The sequence below is a fragment of the Acomys russatus genome, chromosome X (genome assembly GCF_903995435.1).
Source record: "Acomys russatus chromosome X, mAcoRus1.1, whole genome shotgun sequence".
NCBI classification, from domain to species: Eukaryota; Metazoa; Chordata; class Mammalia; order Rodentia; family Muridae; genus Acomys; species Acomys russatus.
In genome coordinates, this window is record NC_067169.1 from 47,580,484 (window position 1) to 47,602,133 (window position 21,650).

At 36.8% G+C, this 21,650-nt stretch overlaps 1 protein-coding gene across 4 annotated transcripts in view; it reads left to right on the top strand.

The window, feature by feature from the left end:
* Heph (hephaestin) overlaps positions 1-21,650 on the top strand; it is a 106,214-nt gene that overhangs the window by 36,191 nt on the left and 48,373 nt on the right. For all 4 annotated transcript variants that reach the window (XM_051140938.1, XM_051140940.1, XM_051140939.1 and 1 more), the window contains 3 exons: positions 10,171-10,307; positions 11,706-11,837; positions 20,624-20,829. In XM_051140938.1, the coding sequence (XP_050996895.1) occupies positions 10,171-10,307; positions 11,706-11,837; positions 20,624-20,829 (475 nt within the window). The remainder of the gene's footprint in view (positions 1-10,170; positions 10,308-11,705; positions 11,838-20,623; positions 20,830-21,650) is intronic.

Here is a 21,650-nt window from a genome sequence, read left to right on the forward strand (position 1 = left end):
ACCATGATAATTTATGGTTTTTTTGTGGCTATTGTGAAAGGATTCTTTCCCTAATTTCTTTCTCAGCCCATTTGTCTTTTCTTTTTTCTTTTTTTCTTTTTTTTATTAATTTATTCTTGTTACATCTCAATGGTTATCCCATCCCTTGTATCCTCCCATTCCTCCCCCCCCCCCATTTTCCCATTATTCCCCTCCCCTATGACTGTTCCTGAGGGGGATTACCTCCCCCTGTATATTCCCAGATCTAGCCAATGGTCAGAACATTCTCCACAGTTGAGTGGAGAGTGTGATATGACTTTATCACATACTCTGGTGCCTCACATTTGACCATGTCCCCTGGAGGGGGAGACGTGGTGGCACTCAGAGGAAGGACAGCTGGTAGCCAAGAAGAGACTTGATACCATTTGTCTTTTCTATACAGGAGGGCTACCGATTTTTTTAGTTGATTTTGTATCCAGCCTTTTTGCTGAAGGAGTTCATCAGCTGTAGAAGTTCCTGGGTAGAATTTTTTGGGTCACTTGTGTATACTATCATATCGTACACGAACAGTGATACTGTGACTTCTTCCTTTCCAATTTGTATCCCCTTGATCTCCTTTAGTTGTGGTCATGTGTATTTTTAATTTTTCTAGTGAGTAATATTAAAGAAGGACTGTATAGGATTTGTTCCCTAAAAAAAAATGTATACTGCCTCAGACCATGATTTCCTATTAGTACAATATTTCTTTAAAAAGGAATCATATTTAGATTATTTTGTACATTTTAACTAGGTAGGTGCCAATACTAATTTATAAATCTCATGACTGTATACTTTGTACAGAAGTTTCAAATTGAGATGTTTGTTAAAGCTATGCCAAAAAATTCAACTACTTTTTTTAAATTGGTAGTAGAAAGGTCAAATAAAAGGTCTGGGAAGTTGAAAAGAGTTACTCAGAAGTATAAGGTGTCCTATGCATTTTTAAAAACAATTCCAGACATGTATATAATGAAATTGTGTGATTTCCCTCAGTATGCTTTCCTTTTGAACTACAGAATATTTTCTTCCCAAAAAGTCCTGCTCCAAATTTCATGTCTCCATTGGTGTGTGTGTGTGTGTGTGTGTGTGTGTGTGTGTGTGTGTGTGTGAGAGAGAGAGAGAGAGAGAGAGAGAGAGAGAGAGAGAGAGAGAGAGAGAGAGAGAGAGAGAGACTGAGTTTAGTTAAGGTTTATTGCATGAGTATGGATGGGGGATTGATTACTTAGAAACTCAGTGCATTTGGCTATTTTGATTATGTATTGGATTGAAATACTCTAAGTTTTCGATTGTCTCCGAAAAATAATTAAGTGTAACTCTGAATTAGACAATTTCACTCAAAGCAAACTCAATGTGGATCATTCAGAATAATCGCAAACTGAAATGTTAACCTTAAGCCAAAGTCAGCTGCATCAGATGTAGAACATAGATATAAACATTTCCGTTTAGAGGGTGTTGTAACTGTGGCTTCTGGTAGAGCCACAGAGCAGGCAGCAATGAACTAACTACACATCACCCAGGTTGGGCCAGTGCTGGATCATGATTTTTGAGACTTTGACTACTCAACATGGAACCTCTGCATCTACTAATGACTCTGCTGGTCAACACTCTGAGAAATTGATTTTAATCCCAAAGCATTAATGTCATGGAGCCTTAAGGGAACCCTAACTCCTAGCAAAAGTCAGAAACCAGCAGTCAAAATCAGTAGAGTGAGCATTGCCTGCAATGTTCTACTAAAGTCAAAATAAATTAGATGCCATCATCTGCCAAACGCTAAACTATACATCCTGTAACACCATTTTTATCTAATATAAAAGATTTTCTAGTAGACTGATTTCAGCCTCCACAAGAAATATGAATTATCAAACTTGAGGACATGGATTTCTCTCCAATATGCACTTCCTTATGACAAGTACTGCCAGTATACAGTCAAAATCTCTTCTGGTGGATGCTTGTTGGCATGCTTTTTCGTCTTTCTCTTCCAAAATGACATTTCCTTCTTATTACTCATTGTCATTCCTGGACTGACTGTGGTGCATACTGATAGCGGTGTTTGAAATGAAATTCCTGAGTCTTAGCTATTCTCTTTTTTCAAAGAGAAAAAATGAAGAGGCAACAGCACACCAAACTTGCTCTGCAAACACATTCAAATATACACACACTCATGTGGACACATTGCATATACTCACACACACTTTAAATTAAGCATATGGAAAGATTATAATTTCGACATGCCATTACTCTAAAATATATAACCATGTAGTGGCCAGAGAATCAGGGATTTTGCTATGAGACTGACAGAAAATACACCCTCAAAGTCTCATCCAAGTGGATGGGGAAAAGAGGACATGCTAGACATTGCTTATAGTCACCTAATTTTAGGAATTCTAAGGGCAGAATGTTTTGCTCCATGTTGTTCTCCGTAGAATACAATTAGGAAAATGATTACTAAGAACATGTAGAACAGTAACACTGATTCAGCGCATATTCTTGGTAATGAACCCAATTAGAAAACCCTTATCACCATTTTACTGAGATTTAAGAAAGGCTCCAGGACAGAAAAGATAAAAGTTGAAGCCTGTTTTTCAGTTCAGATATCACCCTTTCTTTCCACTTTAAGCTTAAAGAGCAGGGGATGAGATATCCTTCTAGATGAATGTTTCTTCTTCCTTTTAGGCCAAGGTTGTTTTACTGTTTATTTTATAACAGGGCTAAACTATAGTCCTGGCTCTGGCTTGTGTGCCTAAAAGGAAAGAAGAAAAGAAAGAAGAGGCCATGAGCAGTATTGATTTGGAGTAGTGATGAAATTTCTGAGTTCCTCACTTTGCATAGGCATCACAGGCTTGTGACATATTTCCTGGATTAGACACCATGTATGGCCATTATTCTGGCACTAGCCCCGTAGGCATCCCCAGAGACTGCCTCTTAGTATGCTTTATTACATGTCCTTAGAACAGTCCAAAGACAGATCTTCATAGCCACTGGGTTCTACATGTATGTATTTTGTCCTTGAAAATCTGTGGAGCCCCTTCATCAAAGCATCATCAGGTGAGTGCTGGGGTGAGAGCTAAGTGTTTAAGAGCACACAGCCAGTGAGGAGAACCCGACTTTGACTCCCAACTTACACCACCTGGAACTTCATTTCCAGCTCTGTCACCTTCTGGCCTCTGTAGGCACTGTACTTACATGACACAAATTCACACTCAGATATATGCATAATTCAAAAACAAAATCTTTTAAAAATTAAAAATAGTCAAACATCATCTGGTGTGAATACAAGCCAAAGGGGAAAAAAAGATGAAATAAGAAATGGTCAAAGATGAAAAAAGAGCTAGCAAAACAGCACAGCATTGAAGAGCAGGCCAGAAGAGTTCACTCAGACTTGAATTTGAGGCTGTTAGCTTCACAGAAAGTAGTTAAAGTAAGAAAGGCAGAATCAAAAAAAGAATACAGAAATGGTTGCTACTCTTAATGTTTTTTTCTCCACTTTTTTTAGATTATATTTTAGTTACATCATTTCTCCCTTTCCTTCTTCCTTCCAATCCTCCCGTATACCTTTCCCTGGTCTCTTTTAAATTCATGGTTAAAAAAGGAGGACCCCATTAGGGAAGGAGTAAGGACGATAATACAGGAGAAGGAGGTATGTGGGTAAAAAAAAAAAAAAAATGGATGGCTCAAAAGGCCACAAGAAACCATACTGTTAGCTATTTACCCAAAACAAAAAATTAACCCTATAACTCATGTAATACATTTTGTATCTATAAACATATGTAGTGTTACTGATTTTTTATCATCTGGGTTGATGGCAGTCTTTCAAAGAGCCAAAATCCAGAGAACAAATCATCTAATGGTTTAAAAAAATCTAGAATGTATATTTTAATGGGGCTTATATTCTCGTGGTGACCTGAGAGTTAGTTTATCTCCATAGGGTATCAGATGACTATTTTGGTGTTAAAACTGTGGCTTTGGGCAGTAGAGCATCAGTCCTTATAAATATGTCCTCCATGGCAAAATGTGAATTGTTCCAACTGAGTCAAGAAGAGGGAATTGATGTTTCAAAGTGAATTTGTGCCTTTGGTGCCTGTTGCACTGATTAAACACTACTATAGGTCACCAGCTAGAAATGAAAACAAACAAACCAACAAATAAAAGATAAACAAAAACTAAGAGCAGGGCAATTTAGTGACAGCCAGGGAGACTCACTAATAAAACTTCAAAATTGGATCTTGCAGAAGCTCTCAAATTGTTAGTGGTGATGGGGTAAAGATAATCCCATGCTGCTGCTGCCTGCAGAGGGCCTTATGACTTCCCTTATCCTTTAGGGACCTTCTCTTGAGTAAAACCAGATCCCTTTCAGGACTAGCTCTTATGTATCAGAATTGGAGTCTACTAAAAGACAACTTAAACAGATTTAAGAACATGAGTTAGCTGAGAGATGCACTCATGCACACAAGGTGTCATACCCAATTGTGGATGGGCATTGGGTTTCTCAAAAGCATCATACTTAATTGTTGTGAAAATAGTCAAATGCAGAAATTGGTGGGTTCTGAAGTTATTATCTTCAAAAAGTTAAGAAATTTAAATGAGAATGATCATAGGGTGGTTCCTGAGTTGCCCAAGCCAGGATTTTAATCAAAGAAGATAAAACTCTAGTTCAAATTGGATATAAAAAGTTAGGATTGATCCATTGTAAACAAAAGTTAATAATCTAGTTTTTGTGAGAGTTCCAGAAATTATCTAAGAGAAAAGTAAGGTTGTGCTATAGGCCATAATATCTCAAGCCTTGAGCCTGCTTTGTGTTAATTTAAAATTATTATTAGAAAATATTTTGTGAAAGAAATATCATTTCTATATTGGCATTCTCTACAGTAAATTTCTTCCTGTGTCCTCCTTCTCTCTCCTGGTACATTCTAATGCTTTCTTCCTGAATGCTTTCTATAAGAGAAAGGCTTTCTGTTTTCATGAGTCAGCAAAATTAGCATTGTAAGAGTGAACATATTGCCCACAGCCACCAAAAACTATAACTTTCAAGTTATGTTGGTATGAAGGCCACGTCAGTCAGATATATGGGACTGTTTTTCCTCTTGGCTGTTATGCACTTCGCCAGAGCTGATGCTACTTAGATTGCTGAGTCCTTTTTTCCTGAAAAATCTGACATATGGCTCTAGTCTCATCAGATTTCCTAAATCCATGATGGTGACAGAAACTCACTTTCACTTCTGTGGGGTCTCCAACCTTTATGAATTTCATTCTGGCCTAGAAGGTGGCTGTACAGAAGACTCCCTTTTCTGAGCCTTTCCACCTTAGGGACGAAGGAGATAATTCCCAAGTACTTTTAAAAACAGCATCTTTGAATAGCATCTTTGCTAAAGCAAGAGGAATGGTCTGAGTTGTCTGTTTTTCCAGGAAACCTGTTAGCAAAGTCAGTACCAGGGCCATTTCACTTAACTTTCACAGCTGTTGGAAATGGAAATAAAGCAATAAACTTTTCATTTTCATTCCTTGGCCTGAGGAGCCACCCTCCTCTGCAGTTGCTTAGCAAGGGCTACTGACCTTTCAAGAATAGGACTTTGAAGCTCATGTTGAGATTTCACCCATTTTTCCCAACTCTTTGGGGGGAAATTATGAACTAGGAGCCTTCACCAATGATGCTTTATCATTTCTTGAAGAAAATTTCCTGTCTTTATCCCATCCTGACTTTGTAATTTGGCTGATAAAAGGCTACTAATATCTTTAGCACACCTTTCAAAAGCAATAAGTTTGCCCCATTTTCCTAGGGCCTAGATCTACTTTGACATAGGTCACCTAATCATGGAAGTGTGTTCAGGCTTCAAGTAACTTGAGTGTAAGTATTTTCATTTCAAAGTTGTATAAAATTAAAATATGGAAATTTTTAAGGTTTAGTACTAAACTTTAAAAAGAAACATGCTTTGTACCTTGATGGAAAGTGTATGATGATAATAAAAGAAAGTACAGACCATGTTTAGAAAAATATTCCTTGGCATTAATTCAAAATGCCCTAAAGAGTTAATGTAACACTGGAAACATTGGAACACCCAGAGGAGAACATGAGTCAAACAAATCTTATGCATAGAAAATGAAAACAATCAACAGAGTGAGAGGGCAGCCTACCAAACAGGAAAAAGCCCCTGTTACCCATGCATTAGAGGAGGGATTAGTACCTAAAATACATACAAAGGACTTCTGAAATTTAATGTAAAAGCCAATAAAAATGTTGGATAGTGAGCCAAATAAACAGTTCTCAATAGAAGCGCAAACTGGCAAATACATATTTGAAAAAAGTTTCATCACTCTCCCATTAGGACATTGCAAATTAAAATTCTTTTGAGATTCTCACCCCAGCCAGAATCGCTACCATGAAACTACTGAACATGACTAGTGTTCATGGTACTGGAAGGCAGAGTGTATACTACCAAAGGTAAACACCTACCTTGCTACAAACCCTTTTATGTACATCAAAGCATTACATCATTTTCCTCTTTCCTGTCCTCTTTCCAAATCCTCCCCTGTACCTCTCCTTGATCTTTAAAATGGGTACTTTTTCTTTAATTATTGTTATTATTATAACTTTGTAATATACCCAAAATTAGTTGTTGTGATACCTTTAACATTATCTTTGTGGGTGTGTGTTCATGATTACTTTGGTGGTCTGGAATCTTTTATGCTTTGAAATAAATTTTCAGATTTTCTTTTACTGTTTATGAACAGGGCAACAAAATTTTGATGGACATTGCACTAAATCTATAGATTGATTTTGGTAGTATAACCATTTGCACAATATTAATTCTTCTTGTTCATGAGCATGTGAATCTTTCCATCTCCTGGAGTTCTATTCAATTTCTTTCTTAAGTGCTTAAAAGTTTGCATTGTAGAAATTGTTTGCCTCCTTGAATACATTTATTCCAAAGTAATTTTGGAGGCAATTTTGAATGGGATTGTTTTCTTGATTTCTTTTGCAGCATTTTTACTGTTGGTATATAGGTAGACTACTGATTGTTATGTGTTAATTTGCATTTTTCAAAGTATCGCTGCCTCCCTGGAATAAAATCAAGTTGATCATGATAATGACATATTTGATGTATTATTGAATTTTTAAATATGCATTTTATTAAGAAATATGGCACCTACGCTTGTCAATAAGATTGCTCTATAGTTTATGTATTTTGTCTGTGTGTTTGTGACTTTATCTCGTTTTGGTATTAGAGAAATACAGATTTTATACACAAAGTTTTATGCTGTTCCTTTCTTTAAATAGCAGTGGGTTTTTAAAAACAAGCAAACAAACATACAAACAAACAAGCAAACAGATTTTAAGACTGGTTAACATCTCCCCAGAGAGTGCCTAGAGAGAGTGTTCTGTTTGGAGAATGGCTCATGATAGCTGTGTGTTTGGTTTTGAATGAAGGCCTTTGTTAAGTGTACAGCAACCACAAATAAGGAGTAAAACAACAAGTGTAGAGCATCAGTTCAGACATTGATGTCATCCAACACAAACTAACTGGCAAACCTCAGGAACCCAAATAGTCAGCTGGAGCCTCTGACCAGTAAAGAGGGTCCCCAAGTAAAATGTCTTCTCCTAAATGAGACTTCTAGTTAGCTGTTCTAGTTTTTATATCACATTATATATTTATAATATAGAATAAGCAGTAGCTGAATCTTTTGATATGGGATGGTGCTTGGGAATGACTTGTTTCCTAGCTGTGTTCATGGACACAATGTTTTTATTCTAACAATTTACCTCCCTTCTGTTCTCAAGAGCACAGTATTCTTATTCTTGTAAGGGTTTATTGCTCTCATTTAACTTTCTCACAGGGCTGGGGGGTCAGCCTGTCCCTGGACAAGTGGTCTTAGAAGACACTTCAAGATAAACAGGCTTGGGTCTGAGAGGGAGGGACAAACCCCACCTTCAGAATAAGTTTCTTAGTGAGTTTAAAGAACATTTGACAATTTACTAATACTATGTATATTATAGAGAGACAGTTCTTTCACTTATGTAGAGAATTTTGAAGTGTACTTGGGATGATGTTGTCCTTGTAATGGCATGATGTAATGGGGTATAGGGAAGTTCTTGAGGTTGCCTGGTGCTGAGAAGGCTAGATCTTGATCCTTCCTCCAGGAGCCTGCCTAGGACTTACAGATTAGGTTAGTGGGTGGCTTGCTCTTTCTTTCTTTCTTTCTTTCTTTCTTTCTTTCTTTCTTTCTCTCTTTCTTTCTCTCTTTCTTTCCTTCTCTCTTTTTCCTTCCTTCCTTTCTTCCTTTCTTTTTTGAGGGTTTAGGATATTAAAAAACATTAAGACTACATTTTTTACAAAACAAAGTTAGGTGTCCAGAGGCATAAGTTCTAGTAATAATACGGTGATATTATTCAGAAACTTTGTGACAAGATAAGGGCAACAAGGGTTCTTTGCTACCTGTTCAGAGAGAAGCAGATAACAAACTTTTGAACCTTAGGAAGAAAAATATCTAATGAGGTAGTGGATGATCACATTAAATATGCCAAGAAAGACAGACATGTAACTATGGAGCAAGTGAGCATGTTTCCCAGAGAGACCAGTAAATGAATATTAGTTGCTGAGGGTGGCTATTCCCTTGGGGCAGCACCAGAGAGAGTCCATCTATGTATAAGGTGAAAGGACCAGGCAAGATGTTCATGTATTGCTGAACATGAAAAATGATCTGAAAAATGCACTTATCATATAAGGATAGTGATCTCAGAAGTTACTAAAGGGATGAAAGCTACCAGCACACATCCAATTCCCAGTTGCTGGAGACTATCCAGATGGGAGGTGCCAGTAGAGCTCTGCAAGCTTCTTCATAACTGGACAAGTGAATTTAGACACAGAAGACCATTGGTACAGGACTTTGGGCAGCCCAAGATAACTGGTGTGCCTCAGGAACGAGGTGGCCCCATATCATCTCATAGACCTCCGTGCTGAACACCAAACATCGAGCGAAGCAGAAAGAGGGCATGATGAGCTCTTATAAATTAATCAGTGAGTCAGAGTTCACCATGAATATCCAAATGTGGCTTAGCTGATTGTGGGAGGTGGGTGTCAAAATTCAACAACATCCATAGGAATAGCAATACTCCAATCTTCATTGTATATTCCTAGCCAGCCATGCTATCATCAACTTTATCTTCAGGACTGCCTTATTTAAAAACGTCTTTGACGAAAACCAACCTGTCCAATGCAGTCATCATGCAACAATGCAGCAATTATCATAATCTCTCTATCCATTGTCTCATCTCCCTGCTGTGTTCACCAGAGGCCCGCAGCCATGCCTCATGAAGATCACCACTCCTGCCCCCCTGTGTACATCTAACTGCTAAATGTTATATGCTATCAGTAGCTGCGGGTTCTTAGACTTTGGAATTTACTTTCTCTTTTGTTTCATTTCTTGGGTTTTAGTGATGATCCATGGGTCTCAAGGAAAAAAAATGAAAAGAAAAAAGATGAAGAAAAATAAAGAACAGATACAGGCTGTGTAGCGCTAGAGGACTGAACTAGTCTTAGTATATAGAAATAAGAAGCAATAATAATTCAGCCTTCTATAAAGAGTAACTCCAATTATTAGTACATATTGTAGTACCTCCTCTGAAAGTAAATGATTTATCTTTGGAGAGGTTGATGCAGAAGCTTTATACCATTTAATTAGTGTTATAACTAGAGAAAGTGTCCTTATTGTTGTGAGTTAAACCAGGTGGTTCATAAAGATGTAAAAGTTTGTGTGCTAAAGGGAGATGTGAAAATCTATTTGATACCCAAAGGATTCTTTTTTTATTCTTTTTTTCTTTTTTTATTATTAATTTATTCATATTACATCTCAGTTGTTAGCCCATCCATTGTATCCTCCCATTCCTCCCTCCCTCCCATTTTTCCCTTACTCCCCTCCCCTATGTCTGTGACTGAGGGGGACCTCCTCCCCCTGTGTATGCTCATAGGGTATTGAGTCTCTTCTTGGTAGCCTGCTATCCTTCCTCTGAGTGCCACCAGGCGTCTCCATCCAAGGGACATGGTCAAATATGGGGCACCAGAGTTTGTGTGAAAGTCAGATCTCCTTCTCCACTTAACGGTGGAGAATGTCCTGTCCCACTAGCCAATGGATTCTTATAACATTTACCCTCTTACATGTCAGTGGCCCAGATAAGTACTTCCAGAAGAGCTCTAGTCGAATTGGAGGTATTTACTGGAAAGTTCGGTATGAAGCCTTCCAAGATGAGACATTCCAAGAAAGGGTACATCAAGAGGAAGAAACACATCTTGGAATACTGGGTGAGAAATCTTTAACTCTTAAAATTCAAGAACTAGAGACAAAGAAAGAAGTGAGGAGAACTTACAACTTGAGGCTGGTGAAGACTGTAAATGCATCTCCCAAGTTGAGTTCCAAGAAATGAGTGTTTGTAAAAAAAATGTTGCAGATCTGAGTGTGTTTAAAAATCAATAAGTTAAGCGTAGTCAAATAGAATTTTTCTGTAACACTTCTGAGAACTTTACGGTTTTTTATGATAAATGTTCAAGTAGAAAATGGAGATTATATATCATTTCTCAAACTTGCACTACTAAAATATTTTGGCATCATATTCTTTTATATTATTGTACAGTTTACATTCTGTGAATTGCCTCTGTAGAGTATTGTTGAGGAACTATTAAAAGGCAGTAAGGTCAGCCAGAATCTTGACAGTCTAGAGACAGATTACTGCCTATAGACATGTTCACTATTATCAGGGACACAGAACTAGGCTCATAGTATAATCTTGGAAACTATATTTAGAAGGTCTAACACACAGTATTGATACAATATAGGAAGATTAGATATGGTTTTATTGCTTCATGGAACCAAGAAAAGAAATAGATTGGGTGGGAGAAAACGTTGGAAATATTGTAATATATTGCATGGATGTTTGTGTGCAGTTGATTCTGTATAGAAAACATTGCTAGACAGGGAAATGTGAGGAAAAATATCATTCTTAGGAAAGAAAAGGAGTTTTTGTTGGCAAGTTTTTTGTATGTCTACCCAGCTGCTCAATGACAAAGACCATGTGGAAATTGAACTAGGAAACCAAACTAGAAAGTCTAACGTTGGAATAGAGTCTGTATAAACAGTCTGATTATTTTCTTGGTAGCCTTGAAAGTGATTCAAGTCAGGTTGGAAGTGATAATGAATAGTGACACACACAGAAGTACAGAAGTTTTGCTGAGAATACCTAGTTCAATGCGTACATTCTCTTTGCTTATACTTTGGTTAGTATTTTGGTGAGCTTGGATCTTAAATGGAGCCTACTAGGGAATGTAAATATGGGAGAACAGAAAATAAATTTAGGACTAATTGAATTGGATTTGTCTGTGGCAAAGAAGGAAACCATGGCCTTAGGTTCTGGCTCTGTAATTTTTATTTGAATTTTTATAGGTAAACCCTTTTCTATGAAATCATTTCATCTATAAAGTGGAGGTAATAACCCCCTCCTATGTATACCTTAGGGTAATATGTGTGGATTACAAGAGATAGTGAATTTAGTAGTGCTTTTTATTATTATAAATAACATAATTCTTAGAATAAACTATTTTTTAAAGAGAAGCATTCTCTATATTCAGTGACATTTTTCTCTCCCTACCTTTTTGTTTCTATTTTCATCTGTTTCGTTCTCATGGTCTCTCTTTTCCATTTTCCAGGGCCAGTGATAAGGGCTGAAGTGGGTGACACCATTGAGGTCGTCTTCTACAACCGTGCCTCCCATCCGTTCAGCATACAACCCCATGGTGTTTTTTACGAGAAAAACTCTGAGGGTACTGTGTATAATGATGGTGAGTTGGAATGGTTTACAACAATGTAGGTTGTAGGTGGATCTAGAAGAAAATAAATGAAGAATGCGAAAAAGAGTGAAGTTTGTCATTATTTCAATGAATGAATGATGGAATAGTGAAGCAGAGCTTATCTCATTAATAATGGAAAACTTTTTTAATGGACTTTGCCCATACCGGATATATCTGTGCCTTCTAAAAATACTTTTAAAAGACTATATTTTCAGGGATCATTTCTAAAAAACATTTTTTAAAATTATGTATATAATAATGCACACATTATGAAGTTTTGAAAAGCATAAATATATACAATTATAAAATAATCATCATTCATAGGCAAATTGTCATGTGCATTTTTGTATGCCTTTTAATACTTCTGTAATTATAATACATAATTATATATTGTGTTTTCAAAAGTTCATAATGTGTGTATTATTATACACACAATATTTTATTTTATTTTATTTTTTAATATATTTTATTGATTTGTTCATATTACATCTCAGTTGTTATATTGAGACTCAAAGCAAGACTATTGGTTAAGAGCTATGATTTGTATGGAAGAGGTGGGAATGGAAGGATGGGGAGAGAGGGTGTGTGTCAAAGCTCCACAAGGAAACTATGAAGGCTGGAGGATCTGGACCCATCAGAACCTTCACAAACTGATGTACCATCCAAGCACATTGCAAGCAGAGAACCTAGACCCCCTGTTCAGAGGTAGCCAATGGACAACTCAATCTTCACATGGAGAAAGGGAGGGGAGTGCAGGGGATTGCCTCTGACATGAACTCTGATGCTAATGGTTTGATCACTGCTCCTTGGCAGAGAGGCTCTGTGGGAACACAGAGGAAGGGGAAGCAGGCTATCTAGATTGAGACCTGATAGACTGTGGTCAGATGGGTAGGGGAAGAGGGCCCTACCTGTCCGAGGTCTACTGGAGAGGAGTAAGGTGGAAGATGGAGGGAAGGTGGGAAAAGGAAGATAAACGTGAGTGGATTACAATTGAGATTTAAGGTAAATAAATTATAATTTTAAAAAGGAAAAAAGAACATATTTAAGTATATTTTTATTTAACTCAGAACTTTGTCCATACCGGATATATCTGTGACTTCTAAAAAGATTTTTATTTTTTAACTGATGTCTCATTTTCTCTAATGATATTATCATATGCTCATTCTGAGATAAACCTATAAGAAGAACTGAATGCATGTCAAAGTTGCAAGCAAATATAAAAGGCATTCAGATATTGTTCTTTTATGAAGTCAGTATTGTGAGGAAGGGGCAGAATTATAGAGGTTATGACCAAATGTAACCTGCAAATTCTACTGATCCTCGATATAAAAATAGCTTGAAGAAACATCCACAATTCAGCTATGAGGGAACCCATGTAATACCAGTATTGTCAAGGCTGAGTCGGGAGGTTTACAAGTTTGAAGCCATCCTGGTGTTATAAAACAATGCTCTCTGTCAAAAAAGCATAACAAGCTGGGTATGGTGGCTCATGTGTATGACCACAGCCATTGGGAAACAGAAGAGGGTTTCCAGGAAGGGTGAAGTCATCCTGGGATACTACTCAGTTCTAGGCTAGCCTGTGCTACTTAGTAAAATTCTGTCACATTTCTTTAATGAAACCAAGCAGAAACTTTGGGCATTACTTAAGTAGTTTGGAGGTAGATAAGCTCTTGCCTGATGTTAGGGAATTTCTTAGCTGTGATAATGATGTTCTAGTAACACAACAGATAATTTTAAAATTTATTTTTCTCATCTTTATTAGTTCTTTGAGAATTTCATACAATGTGTTTTGATCATCTGCACCTCCTCCACCAACTACTTCCAGATCCATCCCCGCTTCCCTACCAACCCAACTTGTTAACAACAATAGCAGCAGCAGCAGCAGCAGCAACAACAACAACAACAACAATACCACCACCACCAACAATACCAACAACAAACCAGCTTCAATTTTTTCTGCCCACATCCTCTTGGAAATGTGGTTTTCACTGTACGGTCTTCAACCCACCAGGGCCTGCACACTTTAAGAAAATGGCCTCTTCTTCTCCAAGCAGTCAATAGCCCCTTAGGTAGTTGTGGGACTTTGTATTCAACCCCCTCTCCAGGATGGGATTTTGTCTGGCTTGAGACTGCACAGGTCTTATACATACTGTCTCAGCTGCTATGAAATTACATGAGCAGCTACCTTGTGTTCAGAAAACACTGATTCCTTGTGGCCACCCCTGACCTCTGCTTCTTAGGATGTTTCTGCTCCTTTTCTTTGATGACCTCCGAGTCTTGGATATAGGTGTTCTGTTTGAGGCTATTATCCAGTCTCTTTTTCTCTATACCTTGGTCAGTTGTAAATTCCTGTGTTAATCACTATCTCCTGCAAAAAAGAAGTTTGTCTGATGAGGGGTTAGAGATGCATTAGTCTCTCCATAGACCAATATGTCAACCATTAGGAGTGAATTTAATATCAGTTTAGCAGAATGATAGTAATAGGATCTCCCCCTGGGGCCCATGACTTATCTATCCACACCTTCTGGACCATAATAATAGCTTTAGGTATGGCTTTCAACTTGTGGGGCAGGCTTTAAACCCAATCACAAAGTTGTTATTCTCATAACACTACTGTGCCACACTGGTCACTGTTGTAGATCATAGTGTTCACAGCAAGGTAAGGCTGGTAATTTCTTTTCTCCTCTGCTTGAATACTGAACACCATCTACCATTATACAGCTAGCCAGTAGGCATGAAGTTTCCAGATATGTCAGCTTATTTCTCCATGTTTTCTGAATCAAGTTATCGTGGCTTCAGTAACAGTTCTGAAGGATAACCTAAAGCATTGGCAAGAGCCTTTGGGGTCAATGGGACTTTACTGATAAACATCTCCAAAACAGATAACCCATTCCTGTCACTTATTTGTTGGCCTATGGTAACTAGTAGGTACATGCTATGCTGCTATAGGGTAACCTTGTTTAAATTCTTTGTTGATGTGCATGAGTATATTTTAGGAAACTTATAGTACTAAGCTTCCACTATGACTTTTTCACTTTTTTTATGTATGCTCATTTTGCCTTCTGTATTTTGAAATGCTGTCTTTTCATCTTCATTTAATTCTAAGAATTTTTAGTTTAGTTATAAAGGGTAATTTATTTTTAATTTTATGTGCATGAATGTTTTGCCTATATGCATGTGTGCAATGTACATGGCTGATGACCATAGAAGCCAGAACTAGAGTTATGGTAACTGGGGCTATAGGTAGTTGTGAGCTGCCATATGTATGCTAGAAAGCAATCCAGGTACCTGCAAGAGCAGCAAGTACACATAACCTCTGACCCATTATTCCAACCCTTTTAGGAATTTAAAGTTTTTCCTTCATGGCTTCATCCTTGATCCAATTATCGCTCAGTTGTGTGCCATTTAGTTTCCATGAGTTTTTATATTTTCTGTCATTTCTTTGGCTGTTGATATCTAGTTCTATTTTTATTGTGGTCAGGTAGACTGTAGAATGTTATTTTAGTTTTTCAATATTTGTTGAGTCTTCTTTTGTGTCCTAGTATGCGGTCTATTATGGAGTGCATTCATTCCATAGGTTGCTGAGAAGAATATGTATTTTTTGATGTTTGAGAGGACTATTTTATAGATTTGTTAGGCCCATTTGAAGTTTTATCTTTTATGTAATTTAGTTCCAGTATATTTCTGTTTAGTTTACTTCTGGATGACACATTTATTGGTGAGAGTCAGGTATTGAATTTACCCTCTGTCACTATGCTGTGGTGGATCTATCGTTTTAGTTCTAATAGTGGTTCTTTTATAAATCAGTTACCCTTGTATTTAGTCGATATATTTTTATGATTGTAATTACCTGCTGGTAGAGTTTTCTATAAGAAATATTAAATATCCTCCTTAGATCTCTGACTATTTTTTCATATATTATAATAGCCACACCTGGTTTTTTTTTTTTTGTTTGTTTGTTTCATTTGCTTGGAATGCATTTTTAAAATAATCTTTACCTGAAGGAGGTCTTTGATGGTGGTATATATTAGTTGAGTGCAACAAAAAGATGAATTCCCTATCCTAATACAGTCTGTTAGTCTGTGTCTTTTAGTTATAGAATTGAGATAAATAATCTTCAGTTATTATTGATTGATGTGTGTTACTTCTTGCCATTTCATTGGTTTGGTGGTAATTTCTTAGATCTCTTTTGATTACCTGCCCTGGCATTGCTTATTTGCTTCTTATGACCTTTTGGTTCTGTTTATTATTCTCTTCAAATAGAAATATTGTTCTAGTATCCTCTATAGAGCTAACTTTCTAGTCATAAATTCATTTAGTCTGTTTTTTACCATGCAAATTTTTGTTTCTTCTTTAACTTTACAGTTTTTCTGTGTATAATAATCTGTGTTGACAGTTGTGACCTCTCAGGACTTGGAATACATCTTTCTAGGCCTTTTTGGTTTTAAAGGTTTCTGTAAATATTGATTGTTGCTCTAATAGACATGCTTTTAAATGTGACTTGGTTTTTCTTTCTTGCGTCTTTCAATACCTTATGTTTTTAATCTTACAACTATAATGTGTGTATTCTTGTCTGTTTGTTGTTCTTAGATGAGCATTTCTTTCTCTTGGTTAGGAGGTTTTTCCCCCTATGAGTTTACTAAATATATTCTCTATGTCTTCAATGTGGTATTCTTTTTCTTCTGTGCCCATATTTGGAGGCTAGGTTTTTCCATGGCACCTCAAAGCTCTTCCATGTTCCATTAATATGTATTTTAAAAATTCTCATTGGCTTTTTACTAAAGTATCCAATTCTTCTACTTTGTCTGCTATCTATTCCTGAATTGCTGTTTTTGGCATGATACATTTTGTTGATGAGGCTTTCAATGAACATTTCCAACTGGATTTTTAAATGTATTCATTTCCAGCATCTTTTCTGTTTTGGTTTTCTTTAAAATTTTAGACCATTTTCATGTCTTGGATTGACTTACTTATTTCAAGTACCTCTTTGTTTTTGTCTTCTTTGAGTTGTTTGCCATTGTGATAATCATTCTTTTGAATTCCTTGTCTGAAAGTGTCTCCATTTATTTTCAACAGGGAATATTGCTATAGAATTTGTGTTTTGGAGATAGCATGTTGTTTTGCTTTTTGTGTCCTTTTTTATTTCTGCATTAGAATTTGCACCTCTGAGGTTACTTTGTTGGTTATTTTTTGTTGTTTTTGTTCAACTTCTTTTTCTTCTTTCAGCAGATTTTTTTATAATGTTTTCTGCATAGGGCTAATTCCTAGTAAGGTTGGATTCTTGATTTTTTGTTTAACTAGTATTTGAGAATACAACTCTAAGCTTGGTTAAAGAGTCTTGAGAAAATTTCACTTGGCTATGCGGATTGGTCTTGGGTTTTAAAGCCCCATAGGGCAACTAGAGGGCCCTAGTCAGGTGGCTGGCAGGGTTCTTGGACTAAGGATCATGTGTGACAGCTGGAGACTCTCTGTTGGGGATCTGTTGCATAGCAGATGGATACAGGCTGAGAGAAGGTATCTGTTCCTGGCAAACAGCCTTAGGACTTAGTTACCTGAATGGAGGAAGGCGAGAAGGGAGAGCAGTGGTAGCTTGCTTGGGTTCATAGTATGTGAAGTGGCTACAGGGGCCCTGATAGTGAGCTCAGTCTTAATATTTTTAATTATGCATGTGTGTGTTTGTATATGTGCACATAGATTCAGATGCCTTTGAAGGCTAGAAGTTTCCAATCTCCTTGGAGCTGGAGTGAGTTGTAAGCCACCTGTAGAGTGTGCTGGAAACTGAACTCAGGTCTTCTGTAAGAGCTGAGCCATTTGCCCAGACCTATCAAATATTCTTACTGATGTATTTTCTAGTATGAGGTCATGGTGGTTTAAATTTTATTTGGTAATGATACATTTAAAGAAAACAAACAAGTAAAAACCTGTGTGTTTGCATATAGCTATACAATATGAACAAATGGAAGCTTTTATCCCCTTATAGTGGCTGAGGCTAAGACCTAGTACTTCACACATGCTAAGGAAATGTTCTAATATTGAGATATACCACTCAGTAGATGTAAATACATTAAAGATGACAAAAATTTTAAATAGACATTGAATCTATGTGGTAGGACCATAGTTGTGCCATTTTTGCATTTCTTTTGCTCTTTATTGTAAAAATTGAGTTTCATAATGGTATTTTTATACATGTATACAATATGTTTTGATCATATTCACTCCGTATGATGCCTCTTCGCCTACTGCTCTCATTTCTCTTACTGACTAGCTCCCTCTTCTTATGTCACATACATTGTACCATTTTCTAATGTCTTCTATTTATGAAAATTTAAGGAATTAGAAATAATGAATGAATAAGAACAGATAAACTCATAACATATCACATTTTATCTCTTTGCTACAAGCTATACTATCACTATACATCTGTATGTTCTTTATAGGATAATTATGACTATTTGTTTTTAAATTTTTTATTATAATTTATTCATATTATATCCCAACAGTTATCCCCTCACTCTTATCTTCCCATTCCCACCCTCCCTCCCTCTTCTGCCCGATTCATCTCTCCTAGACCTCTGACAGTGGGGGAGGGGCCCTTCTCTCCCACTATCTGCCCATAGCCTATCAGGTCTCAGCAGCATAGCCTTCATCCTCTTCCTCTGTGTGCCCACAAGGCTGTCCTGCCAAGCGGCAATGATCAAATCCTGGGCACCAGACTGCATGTCAGATGTTCTGCAGCAGTACCTCCTCTGCCTCCCCCATGTGGAGAATGAACTATCCATAAGCTATATCTGAACAGGGGTCTAGGTTCTCTGCATGCATTGTCCTTGGTTGGTGTATCGGTTTGTGCAGGTCCCCCTGGGTCCAGATGTTAATAGCAGCCTTATTTGTAATAACCAGGATCTGTAAACAACCTAAATGTCTCTCAATGGAAAAATGGGTAAAGAAACTCGTACATTTGCACAATGGAATACTGTTCAGCTATCTAAAACAAGGAGATCTTGAGGTTTACAGGCAAATGAACAGAACTAGAAATGACACAGAAAAACATGCATGGTATATACTTACTTATAAGTTGATGTTAACTCACCATATATGATCTCTGAGAGACTCCACCCAGGGGGAATCAGAACAGATACTGGATCTCACTGCTGGACTCCTGTTGGAGTATATTTTTAAGATGTAAAATTAGTTTGTCAGAGGATATGTACATTGAAAATTTTATCACCTATTTACATATTGCTCTCTGGACAGATTTGTTGTCTGATTAATTTGTAGTTGCATTAACAGTACCTGACAGGGTCTATTTCTTTACAGCCTCATCTGCTCTTGGACAATCTTTTTTTTTTCTTTTGTCAAAATGAGAGTCTTATAAGCAATATCAATGAAACTCACTGTTGTTTTGATTTGCATTCACTTGATTATTTTAACATTATTTACAGTAATTACTATACATCTTACTTTATCTCTATGCATAAAGCCTTTTAAGACATTTGATGCATTTTTGACAGCATTATTTTCAAAAAGAGCTATTTCTTTTTGAAATTTAAACTCTCTTGATAGGTGAATGAAAGAGATAGGTGCCATCTGAACCACTTTCACTGCATGATGAAAATTTATAAAATATTTACCAATTTGATAGGTAAAAAATTATTTAGTGCTGGGTGTGTTGGTGCATGCCTGTAATCCCAGCACTAGAGAGGCAGAGGCAGGAATATCTCTATGATTTCAAGGCCAGCCTGGTCTACTAGGTAAGTCTAGGACAGCCAATGCTACATAGGGAAAGCTTATCTCGCAAAGCCAAAAAAAAAAAAAAAAAAAAAAAAACAACAACAACAACAACAACAAAAAAACCAAACCAAACAAAAAGGTATTTATATTTCTTTGGTTACCAATATGCTAAAAATTAAAATAAAAACACAGTTGCATGCACTGCTTGACCATGTTGTGTTTTAAAGATTACTGTCTCAATATAGACTGCAGTTCAGTGGTAGTGCTCTTGTCTAGCATGAATAGGGCTCTGTATTTATTCTCCAGCACTGTAAAAAAAACAAAAAAAAACAAATGAGTGCCACCAGGCCTCCCCACCAAGAAGAGACTTGATACCCTATGAGCATATACAGGGGGAGAAGGTCCCCCTCAGGAACAGTCATAAGGGAGGGGAGTAAGGGGAAAATGGGAGGGAGGGAGGAATTGGAGGATACAAGGGATGGGATAGCAATTGAGATGTAATATGAATAAATTAATAAAATATTTAAAAAGAAAAAAATAACAAATGATTGAAAAGAAGCTACAGTGTAAGTAATATTAATGTATACTCATAGATCTATGACTTAAACACACACACAAATATATATTAAATGGAAAAATATTCATAATCAGAGCTGTTGAAATGGTCCATTATGACAAGTAGCAAGACTCCCTTTTACTGAAGTGTCTTAAGCAGAGGTAGGTATATAATAGTGAATTAATGTATGCTTTCAAAGAATAAATATTCTAGTGAGGTCATATAGTTTAATAAAAGTGAAAGCTGATCATGTTCATACTGATTCAGTTTATGTAACAACTGGTGGTAGAGCCAGAAAGCAAACTCTGAGCTCTTGATTACTAAATCCATTATCGCATGTTCCTAAGACAGGATTGTTTCAGTATCAGAATGCATGTACTGCCATCATTGTTGCCCTAAAATGTCTTTGTAGTTTATAATTTTTATTATTCTCTTTGAAGCTGACGATCCTTTTTCTGGCCAATGCAAATAATGACTTCATGTTTCCTTGCAGGCACATCTCATCCCAAAGTAGCTAAACCATTTGAAAAAGTAAAATACCGCTGGACAGTTCCTCCCCATGCTGGGCCCACTAATGAAGATCCTGCCTGTCTAACCTGGATGTACTTCTCTGCCACAGATCCAAGAGATACAAATTCTGGCTTGGTGGGCCCTCTGCTGGTGTGCAAGGCTGGGGCCTTGGGTGCAGATGGCAAGCAGGTATTTCTGGGGAGTCTGGGTAGGAAGACTGGCTGGAAAGAAATAAAGCTGAGTTTCTGGGCATGTGTCCAGAATGGGGCTGGATCCTGGAGGTAAGGGAATAAAAGATCTATAAGCATAGCAATTATATCAGAATTAATAGTTGGTGATCTTCTGTTCTTATGTATGTTATTATTTTACATGTAGACACACCTTATGTTTTGACTCTTTGTTTTTCCTATTCTTAAATCATTATTCTTCGTCCAACCTCAGTAGTCCATAAAATTGTTCCTAATCCACAGACCTGCTTCAATATATGCCTTCTATGTTCTTTTTGTTTTTTGCATCTAGTCCATCATTTCTAATTGAAACCTTGGGCAAGTTACTTCAGTTCTCTTTAACTCTACTTCCTCATCTGTAAAGAAAGGGTTAACAAAGGAAGAAGTTATTTTTGATTTCTTTGAAGAGTCATAAAATTAACACACACAAAGTGCTTACTACAGTATTTGGCATATAGTAAGCACCCAGTAAACATTAACTGTAAAAATAATAAATAATATTAATACATTTTTTTTTTAGCTTTTTCGTTTTCTAATTTTCCTCCATAAACTCTTCCTGCTCCTTGGCTACTTTGCATCAGTCCTTTCTCCAGGTGATTTTGGGCTGTCTTTGGTGACATATTATGTTTCCTAATTCATACCTGGTGCTCCTCCCTTGCTTCTTTTCATACATTACCCACCTCTAGTCCTGTTCCTTTACTCTGACCTTATATTCTCTAAAATTTTAAGCTTTCCGGGTGAAACTTGCCTGGCAACATCTGTTTTGCTCTGATCATAAGACAT